General features: G+C 42.3%; 1 protein-coding gene across 1 annotated transcript in view; it reads right to left on the reverse strand.

Moving 5' to 3' along the window:
* LOC308146935 (sodium/potassium/calcium exchanger 2-like) overlaps positions 1–17,479 on the reverse strand; it is a gene marked incomplete at both ends in the record, with an annotated part of 39,781 nt that extends 22,302 nt beyond the window's left edge. Inside the window, 4 exon segments of the mRNA XM_080518943.1 lie at positions 781–889; positions 2,092–2,139; positions 16,578–16,834; positions 16,837–17,479. Coding sequence (XP_080375069.1) covers positions 781–889; positions 2,092–2,139; positions 16,578–16,834; positions 16,837–17,479 — 1,057 coding nt within the window.
* Positions 17,480–17,687: the final 208 nt, after the last annotated feature.

Below are 17,687 nucleotides of genomic sequence, written 5' to 3' on the forward strand. Positions count from 1 at the left end.
AGTGCCACAACCTGTGAGACATTAGTAGTGGAAATTCATTTAACATTTTTTTTGGGTCGTTTCGACTTTTTCTGCTCAGTAAGTTATAGATTTTGGCCAACAAATGTCTTTCATTCATTTTCTATAGAACCCATACATTTGAAAATATCAAGTTTACGTCAGTATCAGAATAACTGGTTTATAACATGTGTTACCAATATTTCTGACATGGGAATTACACAGATATCACAACATGTGAATGGTGACATTTCGGGGATTTATAGCAGCATATTGAGCTCTTTCCAAAGCATGACAATGTCAATATTTTAATGTGGACTGAGGCTCGTGTAAAAAAAACCATGAGGACACTCAAAGTGGAAACATTTTCCCCAAGAACAGAGAAATTTGTCATGTCTCAAGGTTGCAAGAATGAAAACAGAGTTCAATCTGGCCAGAACATTTCTCACTTTATGAGAAACTTCATGTGGCATGTTTGGAGTTTTCTGCATTAATCAAATTAATTCTCATACGATGTGTTCAAGAACAAGTTGTGAGAACAAATCTCTCTGTTCTTGCAGAGTACGCAATCAGTTGTTCCGCTATTTTTTTAAATTTTCACGCTTACATTTTCCGTTTTGTCCATTTCTGACACGTCTGGAAAAAAAAGGTTTTTAATTTATACCAAGAGAGAAAGACAAGTGACGTCCAGCCCCACGCTCACTCGAGTTGAAGACATAAGACCTCTGCTACTGGAGACTTTGTTTTTTCCCTTTCCCTGCGTGATTTGCGGGACTGTCTTACCTTCACTCAAAGGGTCGAGTGTGTGAATCATCAGCTGGAAAATGCTGTTCCTCATCAAGCTGTTGTGCAGGGAGGCGGAGCTGCCCCCCCTCTGAAGACGAGGCCTGGCCTGTGGGAGCAGAGTGAAGATGTCAGCGAGATATTTCCCCGTGGTGGTTGGGGCTGGTGGAGTATAACAAACTTTCCCCTAGAGTCAAAGTCCAGCCTATGACGACTAAGCATATATGAGCATTTCTGCATAGCTACTTTTAATCCTTATTTCAATGAACGCTGGAAACCATGGTGTGTGTTTTATTTTAACATTCATGAGGTTTGTTTAAATTGCAGTGATTTTCCATTACTTGAAGCACAAACAGAAGGATTCACGTGGCTGCAGCATTTGTTCCTGAATCCATGATGCTCCACAATCTTAAATTATGCTCCTGGTTGGAATACGATTCCATAATCCTCTTTTACATAAAACCCCAAAGCAGAACTTGAAACCCAGAAAAAAAAAAAAAAAAATCATGAAGTAACCACAGCTTCTCAAAAACATAAGCCCTACGGATTGAGACAGGCATTCACCGTTTAAATGGCATTTCAGTCCCTGCTTCCCAAACAACCCTCACCAAGGTCATTCAGGCAATTGAAGCAGAACCTGAGAACTGTGGGAAATCAGGCACCGTTGCACGAGGGAGCTGTTGGGTGCCTGTCCGCCTTTGGCTGTTCGTAGGTGATGCGTCGGCACAGGAGGTGTCTGCTGTTAATTCACATGCCCATGTGGGTGTGAGCGGGAGGCAAGGGAGACATGTCGACTGGTGGGGAGTCTCAGGCATGCGGCTTCCTGGTGTGACCCCCGAAGAACCTGTTTTCGCTGCTCTGTTTTTATCGTCTCACTCTACATTCACGTACTTTAAAAAAAACCAAAAAAACTGTACAGGCAAGGAAAGAGTCATTTCAAACCACATGCTGCTCTCTTGGCTGCCTTCTGCATGCCATTTACAAAATAGGAGTGTTGCAAAGGAGGGCCTTTAGAAAACAGATGGAGCTGCTCTGCACCAAGGGTTAAGGATAACAGTGTTATGTTCACAGTGTGGTGGGAGAAGTTAACAATAATACAGCTACCAAGGGCAGAAATTCCTTGTCAGAAAAAGAACTTTTTTGATGAGTTGTGTGCACCAATTATATATTTGAGGGAACGATTATCTGTATTCCAAGGGAGGGGGTCCAGGGCTACCTGTCTTCCCCCTGTGATTTCCGCCTTGACAGCTACATAGAAACAGGGACAAACACAGAAGCACGCAGGGAAAGTGTCAATCAGACAGGACCTACCGACAACTTGCCGTCATCCTCGGGCGTCCCAGGACTCGCCTTCTCATCCAACACAAAGAGAAGGAGAAGTAAAAGGGGGAGAGAGAGAGAGAGAGAGAGAAAAAGAAAGAGAAAACAGGACATAGATGTGAAGCATGCCGCACACGACCACACGGACGAGACGAGAAGACGATAGAGAAAGACATTACAGGCAACAGTAACAGTGACGGTGGTGACTGACTGTGATCTGAGTGGACAAGACTTGTGGGACCGAGTCGTCCCCTGTGCCGGCCTGCTGTGTCGCATGCAAGCTGAGTGGGATTAGACTGAGTCTAATGTCTTGTCATGAATTTCCTCAAAACTCTTGAATACTAGAGTCAGTCATATTTAAGTCGTTTATGTCAAGGGTGTCAACTAGCGTCAGGATTTATGGCAAACCTTGGTTGTAAATAACGAAAATCGAAACCCTAATCTTGAATACGATCGTCAATCACATTTAGCTGTGGGAAGCGGGCCAATTGTACAACTGTGGATTTGAAATAGTGAATATTTTCCTATAAATTAAGTCTCACGCATTGAGCCTGAGAAGCATTTGTCTCTCAACTCACACTTCTTACAATAATCAACATCTTTCAGCTCAAGTGCCTTTCTGAGTTTGCATGTTCTCCCAGTACGGTGATAATCTGTCTCTGTATTTGGCCTAGTCACTCTTTTATCACTAATCAGAGAGCTAAGCAGCTGCGAGGTAGCCTCAGCTTCAGGATTCCTTCCAAAAACAAGCACAATAATGAGGATTTGAACTAACTTTTACGGAGAAAGATAAATAAGTGCATTTAATCTGCTCCAAAGTGATAACTTTGCTGGAACGAATCCGCCACATCACACCAAAGAGACTCCAGTCTCTTGAACAATCACTCGATCATTCTCAGCAGGCCGTCTTTGGCATGTACATTACTGTTACTTAGTTTATTTTTGAAACAAAAGCTTTTTCACCAACTGCCTGACTGAACTGCTTTCATTTCGTCTCCTAAAACTGAGTGTGAAATAACAGCCGCTTAAGGCCTCTGTTCCTAACTTCAAGGGGACAAAAACAAAGCTTTTGTTCAGATCTTACAATATCAAGGCCTTTGTTTAACTGCCTACATGCTTTCAGACAGAAATGTGGAGAATGTGGAGGCACTGGTGTGTATCGATAAGGTGCCCGGTGCCAAACGAAACTCGGAAATGATCCGGTTTGATCTTGTGAGCTTTTCAAAAAGGAAGGGCAAATATATAAATTTGAAGAACTGGGCCTTCAGGCTTGTCAACCCAATGATTCATTTGCATACTAAATGATGCTGCATTGTATTGAATATCAAATCCTTTAATAACTGCAGGAAGGAGGGGTGGAGTGTTAACTCTGATTCATGAGGTGAGAGCTTATTTTTGGTTTCAGACTGTTTAAAAAAAAAAAAAAAGCAAAATTAAATGGTCCGTGGCTTCTTTTGTCGAGAACACTACAGTTTGGATTCAAACATTTTTGCCTGGTAAAATGGCTTAAATTTGAGGAATCTGCATTGTGAATACAAGTGTATTCCACTGTTTCCATTTCTGCAACTCATATTTTACCATGTATTAGCTTTGCCTCTGTGAAGCGACAGAATAATTATAGGATTGAGTGGGTTGAAATTCTAGATTTGCCCCCACCACCACCACCACCAAAAAAGCAGAAGTTGAGCTAATCCTGTGCTATTCCATAGAGCTATTCAAGTAAACCCCCCCCCCCCCATTTTATATCTTCTGGGTAATTTTCTACACACTCCAGTATAATTATTCTATTTTTCTTCCTTGCATCCTCTTTAAAGGAGAGTCAGGGGGGGGGGGGGGGTTAGGAGAGAGCAGGTGAATGTGCCAGTGAGAGATTATGCCATGGGTCCCTCATTAAGCCAGCGTTAAATATTATGACTAATAATCACATAGGGAGATTAGTATGTTCTCGGGAGTTTTTGTGTTCTCTAATACCGGCAGTTCTGCCTTCCAGTTCTTACGTAATGTCACATCAGGATCATTCTTGGAAGCGGATCAGCTGAGGGAGATAAATGTCCCTCTGCAGCCATGTGCATGTTACGCCGCGTTACAGAGAATTATCGATAAAGAGTGTGACATCATGAAAATAAAATACTTCCGCTTTCAGAGCACAAATTGCCCACAGCTTAAACGTGGGGACTTTGGGAGGAATACAAGCTCGCTGGTGAAACGCTGTGAAATCGAAGCTTGAAGAACCGACTTTTGAACCTCAGAGGCAGATTACAGGTCCTCTCATATGCAGTCTTAGGGCACAAAAACGCTCTATTTCTGTGGAAATGAAATGATTTGAATATTCTCTCACATCCAAGCTGAACTACACAGGATAAAATAAGCTTCTTTTTTTTTTTTTTTACTCACGCTTTCTTTCTGGATTTGATTAAATCCATCATAGATATACTGTAGCTGATTCTTAAAATATTCCACTTATTCTAGCTATATTAAAAAGAATGATACTAGATATCAGCATTACATTTCATAAGCCTTTTTTTTTATAATTTCCATCCACTCTCTTAAGAACATAATTCTCAAATCTAAATGTGAAGTGAATGAAGGCAGAGGCTCATTATTACAGATGGTATCTGTATCTGTAATCGCAATGGTGTGGCGTGGCTCGTTCGCCATTTGCACGTGTGGATTCTCCGTGAGAGAACTGGTTTCCTCCCCAGTGTAAGGTTAAATAGTTACCCTAAATTAGCCATATATAGGAATGTATGTGTGTGTATGTGCGTGTGTGCACAACTGCATGAATGTGGTCAGACTCTCATGAAGTACCATTGCAGCTATACCCAAGAAGCCAAATTCCCTAAACGTCAACAAATACTATCCACGAATCATTTCACAGAGCATATCTCACACATTTCCTGACTTCATCGTACAAAGACGTTTGAAGTTTTGAAATATGAGGCAACGCCTTCAATAAAACGCTTGAGCAAAGCTTCCTAAACTGTGGAACGGGGCTGATGTGTGCAGTCCTGCAGTCAAAAGCCTTCCAAATTGGAATTTAGTGGGCGCTCTGAAAAAAAGTTATGTTGTTGGGAACAATGATAGTAGAAAGCCAAATGCAAAAATGTAAATGTGAATATTGTCTTGCTGAGGAAATTGTAATTAAATCAAAAGGTTTAGAGGTTGTTTTCTGACACGCTCCAGAATAAAAAAAATAGAGAAACTGATTTACATCATCAATGTAAAGTCATTTATAAAATATTTTAAGCTTGATAAATGCCTGATAAATCTCAGCCTACTGTACAAGCTGCACTGGAGGAAGTGTGGTTGTGCTATAAATACATTATATGCCAGTTTTTATGTAAAGATTTGTGGGAAGAAAAAAATGCTTGGGCTGTTAAGCAAACTTGAAAAGTGAAATCTTGCACGACTCCAGGCATGTTTGTGCACGTGCTTACAGTAGACAGCCTGTCTGTCAGAGCATGACAGAACACCCTTCGAGATTTGTCCGTCCACATTCATCATGTTACAGCTAAACTGTCAGGCAGCACGACTGAGCAGCATCTCCCTCTCTCTCTCCCTCCCTCTGTCTCTCCCCCGTTTTGCCTTGAGACGATAATGATGATCTTCAAGGAAAGAAGAGAAAAGATGCACAACAAGTCAAGAAGCCATCCACTTGCTAATTAGTAACCCCTTCATTTTTCTAACAAGCAGAACTAATTACAGGAGCTGCCACGACACTGATTTCCCACAAGACACCGCTCACCAGGACTAAGCCAAAATTGCCTCCTCTTACCCCCCCACCCCGGCACTCTCCGGTGAACCAATCAGATGTGAGCTTTCGGGAGACAAACAGGGTAAGAAAAAAAAAAAAAAAAGCCCAAACTGCTGAGTCATTTTTGCAAATGAATGTAATCACCCAAAGCTTGATCAGACACAAGTACTTTTCTCTTCATTTTTCCAAGAAGTATTCCAGTGGATTGTAGAATGTAGATTTTATTTTGTGCTCCAGATCTGTAATAACACTCCACAAATGGTTTGTTCACCAGATTAAATGGTGATTGTGGGTGTGCAATGTGATGTTTTGTTTTTTTGTTTTTTTCATTTTAGCTGCATAAAATACAACCGGCAGAACATTGACCTCCTGCAGTCAAATCTGTGGCTCGTGGTTCCTATCAGATCACAGCCGGTTCAGATCTGCACATGAAGTAAACAATAAAAGGCTGAACCTGGAGCTTTGTTTCGGAGTTTGAAGCAAACGAAGAGGAAGGTTTAAGTAAGTGCTCTGCGTTTATACTCCGCAGCATGTTCACTGTGCTCCTGCTGCAGAACGCTCTGCCCCAGATCTTTTTTTTCTTAAGTTGCCTTCTCCAGTTTACCGGAGTTCCTCTCACCTTTTGCTTTAGCTTTGATCGGCCTGTACTGTGCTTAATGTGCTGTCAGTTCCTCATACTGACAGACTTGTATTTGTCATGAGACGTGGCTGCTAACCAGTGCAATGAAACCAAACTCGGCATTTGACACTGGTCCAAATCTAGTTGCCCCTTTGGCTACTGGGCAGCCCTGGAATTTTCCAAGAACTGATCATTAGGAAAAACAGGTGTATAGTTTCAACCACCCGCCTGGGCAATTTCTCTGATGTGACATATTTTTAACCCCTCACCAAAAATAGCTTAATTCATTTTTCTGTTATTAGTCCAACAAGGTTTGTATTATGCAAAAAAAAAAATGTTATTAGGTGTTGACAAAAGCTCGCCTATGTCCTCGTTTTCACACCTTGGCAAAGGGAGAATTAATGGCAGAACTATAATTTGCTGAAGTGTACGTGGTGATGAGGCTGGTGAGGTGGTGAAGCACAGATGCTGAAAGATGCTGCCAGCAGCACATGAACTGACATGCTGAACTATCAAGATGCATTTGCAATGGATTTCACACATGGAACCCTGATTCTTCATATATCGGTGAACTGTTCACCAGGATGGCTGGAAGTTAAGGCAATGCTTTAGTAATCGTTCCTTCTCTGCAGCCCAAACCCTCTTGGTTTCTTCTATAGTCGAGCTTGAACTGAATGTAACTTATGTGTGTAAAGATAGGTGTCTCATAACGAATGCCTACGATATAAAAACTGAAGTATCATTATTTATTTTTACCTTATCATCTGTAAGTGTAAAGCTATGATGGACTGAACAAGATAAATCCCTATATAAGATTGAGAGACTGGACTCCAGGAAATGAGTGAGCAATATTAATGCAAACAGAAGCCAAGCCGATTTCTTGGGGAACTATTTTTAGCTGCGGACTAAAACACATTTGGTGCCCGAGCGAGATTTATAAGAGCGTTACAGGCTTGGAGGGATTAAAAATATAGTGCCCATGTTCCTGGTAATGAAGGACCATATTGATCAGTGCAACAGTGTGAGCCATCTATGTTGTTTTTTTGGGTTTTTTTTTTTATTAGTTTTTGGACAACGATGGAGGCCTACGGGACAAACGAAGAGCCAGTTTTATTTGAGCAATTGGCTATGCAAGCAGGTCTTGTTTGTAAACACCAGTGCACTGAGAAATTCAGATTTTTTTCTCACAGGGAGATTTTGCCCTGAAATTCTAAAGTACATTCACTTCACTTGGCATATGTTCATGATTGTTTTCTAAGCTCGACGTCCACATTAACCTTCTCACTGTGTTTGTTGCACCATCAGCAACCTGTTTATCTGAAATAAAGTGCACACACAGAAGAGCACGTAGAGGTGGAGGTGGAAGATTTTTTGCTATCCAGTGTGGTTGGCCAATTGACATTTAGTATAGACGGGGTAATATGCTGATGGAGCTCTGTCGGGTCACCTTGGTGGGCTTGGGTGGGGATGGGTGTTGGGTTGAGGGGCAGCCTCATGCATCGTTTGCCTGTCAATGATGGACATCACGAGTGTCAACCGCTTATCCAAGAGAGCAGCGAAGAAAAAAAAAAAAAAAAAAAAGGCTTTCAGCAGATTTGCTGAGCCCCAGAGCATTTCCTAATTAGCTCATTAGAGACTGTCTGATTGCAATCACTTCCATTTTAGGAGTTTACTCTCTTAAATGTGGTCTAAAATTCTGAGTGGTTATCTGTGCGATGTCAGGTCTATCTGCAGCTGTGAAATCCACACACCAGCACTTTGCGCGTTGCAGACATCATCGCACTGGATCTCACAAATTACGAGTATTACATGAACTGCGACTCGAAGGGCTGATGTAATGCTCAGCTGTTGGAGCTTAGCTGGGCTGATGTTGAGGGTTAAAAATCCCCCCGGGGAAGGAGTTAAGTATGTAAGGGTCGTCTGTCCCCGGCCACCTCCAACCATATGCACGGTTTCCATCTCAGCGGGCTGTGCGTGTCATTTCATACGCCATGAGATAGAGATCTTGCTGTCCTTCACATGATGCTTTTACAGTGCAGTTACATTATCTAATTCGACCCCGCTTTCAAAAATAGCCCTTGATCAATAAGGCTTTTAGTTTCTTGCAAGCCTCAACAGTTCACCTTCAGGCTCCCCCTCAGAATACATGCTCTTATTTCACATTTTTCGAGAACTGCTTCACCTGCATCCGCTCCACTGCTAAATCTCAATGTATATTTGTATTGACCTTTAAGACCTTCAACTACAGGCTTACATGAGTGAAAGAAAATCATGTTCATAACTAAAATCTAAAACCTTAACAACAATGGGGGAAAAAAAAAAAAAGGAAAATAATCAGCTCAAATTGTGCGATGGTGTGAATGCTAAAATTGCCCAAAGGTCCAAACACAAATTAAATAGAAAAGGCCTCCAGTGAGGTCAGCAACCAAAACATAAAAAGCGCCAGTGCTCTTCATTCTGCCTAGGTCACATCATAATACAAACTCATTAAACATTAAAGACCAACGGCTCCATAAACTGGGCCTGCAGTGGAGAAACACTCCCCTGCATGGGCCATAAAATAAAGCGGCTTTGAACGATCTGGCAGTGGATGTCTCTGCCAGTTCCCCCGTGCTGGATTAAGTAAACCTCTGTCTGTGCATCCTATCAGACAGATCAGGAAATGACCCTGCATTTTCATTTTAAGTATGGCTGAGCCTATCGTGACTTAGAGTTGACAAAAAAAAACAAAAAAACATGAAGACTGACGAGTGGGCGAGAGTCGTCTGCTTACAGTAGATCACGTTTAGCTTATTGCTGTATCATTGCTGTTCTTTCCTAAATGACAAGATATTATGAGAAGCCATCCCGTCATTTCACAGGAATGCAAGAACAAGGATGAATGCCGGCGAGGCACAGAGAAGAAGGAGCGGGAGGCGGCATTGATCTGATATTTAAGGAGGCTGATAAGCAGCGAGGCAGAGATGGTGCTGTCCATGGTGCTGCACCGGGAGTAAAGACTGAAAAGAAAATGATCCTGCGCGCGTCGTCCGAGACGAGCCGCAGAGCCACATTTACTCGCTGAGATTTCAAGCCTGGAATTTAAGAAGTTGCAAACTTCACGGGGTGAGTGAAGTCGGGAGAGATAAGCGGGAGGAATGAGGCCGACGGAGTGACTAGCAATAACGGCCCGGCTACAGCAAACACCGTCTTATCAGCCTTCTCATTTCCACCAAACTCTCAAACTATTATGGACTTCCACCGCCTCGGTCAAACTCCCCACATGCTCCCTGTTATCAAAATAGCAAGATTAGCTGCTGGATTAATCAGCAAATTGTTTATGCTATCAGGGAACAAACAGTCCGATGAAACCTACCAAACTGTAGTACAGAGGGAATGCAGTTTATTTATACATGTGGTGGGGTTTTTTTTTTTTTAATCAAAAATGTGAATTATTCATATACATTTCTCTCTTCCTGAGTACTATTTTCACATGGTTTTTCTATGATTACAAAGTGCAATTTTGTTACATTCTGTTAATATGAAAAATGCTAAAGAATTGATGATTGACCGAATTAAGTGTTATTAAACAAAGAAAATATGCTTCTGAGTGTTTCAAAGCGTATTAGGTTATCCGCTTGATAATTCTACTTACAACATCAGAGGTGACACGGTGACCTTGAAGCATGAACAATGCTGAGGAGGCCGTGAAGGGGCTCCATCTCATATGAAGGGGGAAGACATGAAGTACAATTATTGATTCAGACTGATTTAGCAAGGAGTCGTCAGCACCTGTGTTTCCTAACGACAACTTCAGCTCACGTAATTGACCGAAAATTTAATTGAGTTTGGATGAAAGCACGTGACGTCAAACAGACAAGAGCGCTTACAGTACGCCTGCAGACAAAGGAGGAGAAACAGTGGAAGCTCTCTGTGGCATGACACTGCATGTTTGGAGCGGTCTATTACCTCGTTCTGAACAATAACTTTACTCTATTGACTCGTCGAACGGCCCGACAACAAGGTAGCGCTGCCAAAACAGAAAAACTAATTACTTGCTCGACAGCAGCGCTCGCCCCTCTCTTCTTCCGTCGACAAGGAGCCACAGCTGGAAGGGAAGATAAAAACTTGGACTCCTCATCGTCATGGCGAGATCAAAGTCATAGGCTTTCTATTTTTAAATTATTGGACTCTGTTGTCACACAGAAGAAAAAAAAAAAAAAAGGAGTCCTGCTTCTCTTTCTCCATTTCTCTCTCTATACATAAACATTACATATATACTGTACATATGCGCGTATTCTATATGTGCATTAGCCACAAATGGACTCGATATACTAGGATGGACAACATACCAAAAAATGTCATACTGTTCAGTGCAAATTCTTCTGCTTTGCTGCTTGTATTTTACCCACTATAACTTTCAACATGCAGGAAACACGCAACAAAAATACTTCTTTTTATCGTTCAGCTTGAACCAAGGTCACTTCTACAACTCTCCTTTAAAACGATATACACATGAATACTCTTCACACTTTCTACAAATGCGCCATCTGATCTAAGAACAAGGGCATACGCTATAAAGAAGATAGAGAGAGACAGTTGTAGTTTAATCAGTTTAGCCTAGCCTGAGCATGTTTACAATGAGAAGCAGTGTTATTGTGCCTGGCTTTCATACAAGGAGCACTTTAACTGTGATTAAAAACGAACACTACAACAGGATTTCCAAGAAATTAGCCTGGCAACTGCTTTCATTATCCTTTCAATACTAAAAGAGGCAATAGAAAACAGATGTAGTTCAATTTAGTACAAGTTCAGCAAGTGTCCATCTGGGTTTTTACTGAAAATTAGCCTGTCTGCTGACATAATGGAAGATAATCCTGTGAATACGTCACACGCGACTAAAATAAACAAGCAGCGGTCGGGATCCTGCAGTGCAGTGTGGTATGACAGTGTGAGAGGTGGGAGTTCACCCGGATGGGAAGGGGGTGAAATAAAGAAAAGCAGCACAATGAGCAGCATGCAACAACTGCTTTTTATGTGTCGATACACAGGAGCGTGACTTCACCAAAATGTGTGGCACTGATATCCGAACGTCCGAATCCACAGGGGAGGAAACACAAACAGTCTGCTCCCTGCACAGAACCCGCTTTGTAACTGATCTTTGAAGCACATCCTGATGGAAGATCTCGCCTCCGTGGCGCTATTTATAGCTTAGTAATGCATCAGAGGTCGCACCTTCCATCTCAACAGAACCAACATCTGCCTCAATACACATCGGCTTATCCAATGCCGACTAGAACAGGCGTCTGATAGCATGGTTGGATGCAAAATTTTACTTCTACTCTAATGGACACAACTATTTTCTTTGGACTTTTCATTGTGTTTGACTAACTTTTTGATTTGCTCAATTTATTCCACTTCTTCCCGTCGTCGCACATACAAGAATTAACCTGTACAATGAAATTAACTTTGTTTCTGGCGTGCTGTCACATTAGCAGCTAAAGCACGATTGCTTCAAACATACTTTTTGTGAAAACATAATAAGAAGAGGGGTTGTCTTTCTACTGTCTTTTATAAAACCATTATTATGAGCTATAGTCATAAGCAAACAACCAGACAGGCCACTAAATGACACAATAAGCTTGTTGGGGTAAGGTTCGGAGGACAATGTAGAGAGGTGGGGTCTGCAACTAATTTCTGCACCATTCTGAGCCATGTGCAGATGGAGCGATGCCGTTCCAATGCAGCATCCCACACGACACACTAAAGCTCACTTTAAACCACATAAGGCCTGAACTGTCACATTGCAATAGCTGTGTGAACAAAACTGTTCCAGAAAGGAGTGGGGGGAAAAAAAAAAAAAGATTTGTTTCGCACTTCACTACGATGCCAGCATTGATTGGCTGGAGCCTACTGGGCTGACAGAAAAAGCGAGAAAAAAAACCCCAAGGTTGGACAAATGATTGGCTCATTGGGAGACTGCGAATGCGAAGCCAAATCTCATACACGTTCGTCTGTTGCTTTTGCAGTGAGAAGTGGCGAAAGGAGAGAAAACCACTTTTCTTTTCTGCATTGAGAGTTGAGGTCGCGGTGTCACTTCCTGAATGTCTTTGCTGACCTTGAACTGAGTCTCTCCATTCTGGAGCATCAGGAACTCACTGAAAAGCGCCACACACACTGGGTGACCTCCGTTGGCCCCACAGCTTATACGGCGTGACTGGGAGGTTTGTAGTTAGACTTTTGATCATGGGCTCGAAGTTGACTTGTATTAAGTCAACAACCACACAACCAGATGGAGAAGCTTAAGTCCAACAGGCTGTGCAACAATTAAAGGCAGCGATACAGTAAAGTGGCGCCGTCTTTGACTTATGACCCTTCGTAGCAGGACAAATATGTGTGGCAGCTGTGTCAAAATTACAGCTGCAGACGAAACATGCATATAGGAAATGTTTAAAGGTTTAAAAAAATAAAAAAATCATTGGTACATAGAAGATTTGCACCATATGCCAGCCATTCTGTCCTCTGGAATGACCTGCCCGGGGAAATCAGGCTGCCCTCAACCTTGTCCTCTTACACACCTTCTAAAGTACGTAGTCTGTCCTATCTAAAACATGAAACAGGAAACTTTAGTAACAGAAAAAAAACGTGCAGCTGGTCGGTTGAGTCCTCAACGGCAGAAGTTGCAACCCAATTAGCCGCACAAGTGCCCATGTCATGAGATTAACAACCAGCTGAGCACTTATCAAGTATACAAACGTTTTAGCGAAGTGGCTTCTTCAACATTGACTTCAGCAAGTAGCAATCTACATTACTGTACACTAACACAAATGTTTAATACATACTCTGGTAATAAAGGCGGCTTTCGATGAACATTACAAGGACATGGAAATAATCTGGAAAACGACAATCTATTCACTTTGCAGGAGCTTTTTAGCTTGTGGCTTTGACTTTATTGCCCAAAATTCATACATTTTAGTCTTATATACAGACAAGTTAGCATATGGTAACTTTGAGGTGCATTTTGCTGCTGGTAAGTTAGAAGGGAGAAGATTTTAAATAATGCATGATAAAAGATTAGGGTTAAAAAAACAAGACATTGTTGGGTTTTTGTTTTTTTTGCTGTGGATCCTGAAAACATCATTTAATTGTGTTCTAGAATATGAAAACAACAGTGAATATTTGCATAATTTTTTTTTATTTCAAATGGTCTTTTGTTGGCTGTTGTGTGATGCCATTTTTTTAGAGGCATGAGCAGAGTTCATTTTTCACCTCCAACTGATTCATTTATCTACTGTATACTGCACTAAACTGTATTTCTGCAGCCAGGATGATCTGAAACAATCCATATGCTTCCACGTGCCAAACGATGTCAAGTCCTGTTATCCTATTTAGATTTTGTGCCCAAGTCAGTGTATTTGCATCGCATTACCGAGGTATACTTCAAATGATGTTGTTAAAAATATGATGAAACATCGCCTCGAAGCACACTGTAATCTGACAGTTCTATAATGCTGTATTGATACTGTTACATCCGGCCCGTAGGTGAAAAAAACAAAACAAAACAAAAAACTGTGACACCTCTGATCTATCCAGTGATAGAAACGCAAACCCAACAAACACTCACCATTTACCTCACTGCCTGGGAGCTAAAGCACTTTGTTTTTCTCCAGAAAATGAGAGAACCAAAGCTATTTATCTACTTCTGCATTGCCAGGAGCAAAAAAAAAAAGGTTTTATTTATGGCAGAAAAAGAAAGAATGAAGGAAAGCGGTGCATGGAGGAGTGTCATGAGACAAATAGTAGCTGTCAACGATATGAGGACTTCTGAATGTAGTCCTTCACACAACTGTCCAGGTAAATGTCATTTAATTCTTAATGGTATTTATAGCATGCATACATTGTTAATGGCCAACTGCCAATTACCAACCAAGCAACCTACAGACACCCACAACACCACATCGTCTTTTGCAGCCGACTGCTTATCTCTGTCCACGTCAGCAATGCAATACACAACGGGGACATCCCAATATCGTAACGTGTGAAATAATCTGCAGGAAGCCCATTTAAGTCAGTTGGTTACCTCAAGGATGCCGCGGATAAGGGCACCCGACTGTCCCTCCAAGGCTAGAATTCACACCTGACCTCAACTGTGTGAAGGACTGCAGCTCCATCACAACAATACAATGACTCAGTAGAAGAAAAACTGGCTTTATTTCATAATAGTGATGGTTATGTCAGCGTAGAAAACTCCACTGACATATAGTACGGCTTTCCATGTCATCTCACTCATCTCTCTTCAGTTTTACTGTGTTGATTTTGTGAATTTCCCCACACACACACGCAAACCTGCTAATATCAATTAATTCTAAAAATAACGTGTCTTGAAATACACACGTCCCCAAAGTGTCAAAGCTTGATTAAAAACGGCTGTTTGGATGATTATAATCTAATAATAATGTGGCTTTTTGGTTCAATTAACCCTGAAGCTCGAGACAGAAGAGAGCAAGAGGCTTGTTTTTGTTTTGCTTTTAGAAAAAATGCATACGCCTTTAATTCATGCATTATGGTTTACTGCAGCTTCTTGAAAGGAGGATGATGCTCAGAGGTGCGGCAATGATGCCGTTTTCCACAATGCAAAGGGGGGGGGGGGGGGGGGGGGGGGTAAATCTGCTGTGATTGACTGAGGAGAGATGGGACATGATGGCAAGGTTGAACAGACTCTATACTGAACATTTTTTTCCCCTCCATCAAAAGTTGTTTTTCAACCGCCACACACGCAGGCATCTCTAGCCCAAAGTACCCAGAATCCATTTCATTTCAAGGTCACCCAAGTCCTCTCTGGCACCCAGCCTGTGCACCTCAGTCCACACTCGATTCCTGCACATAATCCTCAAATCGAAGAGTATCAACGCAGAAATACACAGAAACTGAAAATCGCTAATTTCATGTTTTCTAGTTAAATGAAAGGAGCTTTAATGTTATACATTACATAGCAAATTGCGCTCTTGGGTTCCTTGGGAGTCTTTCCCAACATTGTGTAACCAGCCATTTATAAATAACCTTTATGTACTCTGAATAAATCCCGAATTAATGAAAGCTTTACAATACAACTTTTTTTTTTAAAATTTCATTTCAATCCCATGTCACAAAGAAATCTAAATCCGTCCGGATAATCTCTACACCAGTATCAAATTGCATTGCAGTGCCTTTTGCCCTTAAGTGTCATTGAGGGTTAAATGTTAGGCAATAATTTAGTGGAGTATTAGCGTATTACCAGTCAGTGCTGGTGAATGATGAGTGAATTATTGCGTGAGAAGAATTACTCTTTCAAGCAAACACTGAGAGAGAGAGAGAGAGAGAGAGAGAGAGAGAGAGAGAGAGAGAGAGAGAGAGAGAGAGAGAGAGAGAGAGAGAGAGAGAGAGAGAGAGAGAGAAACTATCCTGGAGCCATTTACTATATACAATCTATCTCATCTCAGCTCCATGGAGCTTTGTGTAGTAATCTGAATACTGTCTTGTGTGGGGAAATCTTTCACTAAGGAAAAAAATAGCTTGTGAGATTTTCCAGGGGATTTATTTGTCAGACCAGGACACAATTTGTGGAGCTTAACCAGAATTACACATTTGACTGTTTTATTAATCCCACAGTGGAATTCTGTGTCGGCAGTGTCGAGCCGATTGTATGAACGGACGGTGGTCAGTTCAGTTGTTGAAAGCTAAACACTTCACGCTCAGAGCCTGTTGTTTTGAATAATGAAGTGAGTCGAAAATAAGCCAGTACAGCATATGTTCCGTATGAGATGTGAAATACTGAGCAAGCAGTGTAGAACATCTGACAGACACTAGTCATTTAAGTTATTAGGAAGAAAGCTGGGATGCGTGTAATTAAGAGCATGTGCACACAAACAAACTGCTTCCTTTTTGTATTGGTTAATATAAGTAATGTAAGACTGAGTTTATTAGACTGAGAAGGTTGCTGCATGAAATATTGAAAAGGGACGAGTATGTGCCCTCACCAGAGGAGACAGCAAAGGTCATTTCTATCAGCCAAAAAACTAAAACTCATTACTGCACAAACACTCTAACTTTGTCTTTATTTTACATTTCATACATCTTTCGACTCACCTTGGGCTGCACTTCTACTTCTACCACTTGGTTCTTGTGCATGCAACCTTTGACGAAGCCCTCGACTTTGCTGTTGCACTTCATGAAGATCACGTAGGCAGCGTAGGCGGAGAGCAGCGTGATACTTTCCCAGATGGAGATGATGTTATCCAGGAAGAAGATGATGAGCATGATCAGGTCCAGGATGTAGAAGGACACGTCGCGGAAGAGCGGCCACCACGTTAAGTTGAGGATCTCCTTAGAGAAGATGGCACACATCCAATGACGAAGAGAATGTTGAAGACGGCCGAGCCCACGATGGTGCCGATGCCGACGTTGCTGTGCGAGATGAAGACGCCGATGATGGAGGTGAAGAGCTCCGGGGCCGAGCCGCCGGCCGCCATGAAGGTGGCGCCCGCCACATCATCCGAGATGGAAAACTTCTCCGTGATGACCGTCAGCGCCGGGACAAAGAACTCATCACACACGATTGCTAAGGCAATGAACATGTAGATCATGCCAAACATGTGGAGGACCACTGCTCCTTGGCGCCTCTGATTAAGGCTAAAAATGTCTGGTGGATAGTCCCCCTGGCTCTCGTTGCTATTTGCTGTTGATTTCATGGCTATTGGCATGTCGGCTGACACGTTGGGGTCCCTCTTGTGTTGAGTAAAAAGTAGGGTCCTGTGAGGGGCAGACTCGTGGAGACTCTCCTGGGGTAGAGCTGGCTCACTGAGACTGTCTGAGCTCCATGTGAAGGCACTGAATGAGACAGCACTTACAACTACCAGGCTGAGGACCAACCCCAAGATTCGCACGGGCCTCAGCTTTTTACGCAGACACCGACGGCCCAGCTGCTTGCGGGCCGGACCCAACATGGGCCTTCCCTCGGGGGAATCCAGGAAGGGCTGATCCGAACCCATGTCTGTGCTGCTCCTGGTGTCCTCACTCTCGATAGGCTGGCAGAAAGAGGGGAGTGTGGGGAGCGGGTTTTATCGGAGGCAACACATGCCGTTGACTTCAGTTTAAAATGAGCTGAGAAGACTGCAGGTGCTTTCCGGGATCTGGTTTGCCACAGGATGTCTTCATAGTAAAATCTGCTGGACATCACAAGAACGGAAGACATAATTA

Source organism: Blennius ocellaris, assembly GCF_963422515.1.
Source record: "Blennius ocellaris genome assembly, chromosome: 23".
Lineage (NCBI taxonomy): Eukaryota > Metazoa > Chordata > Actinopteri > Blenniiformes > Blenniidae > Blennius > Blennius ocellaris.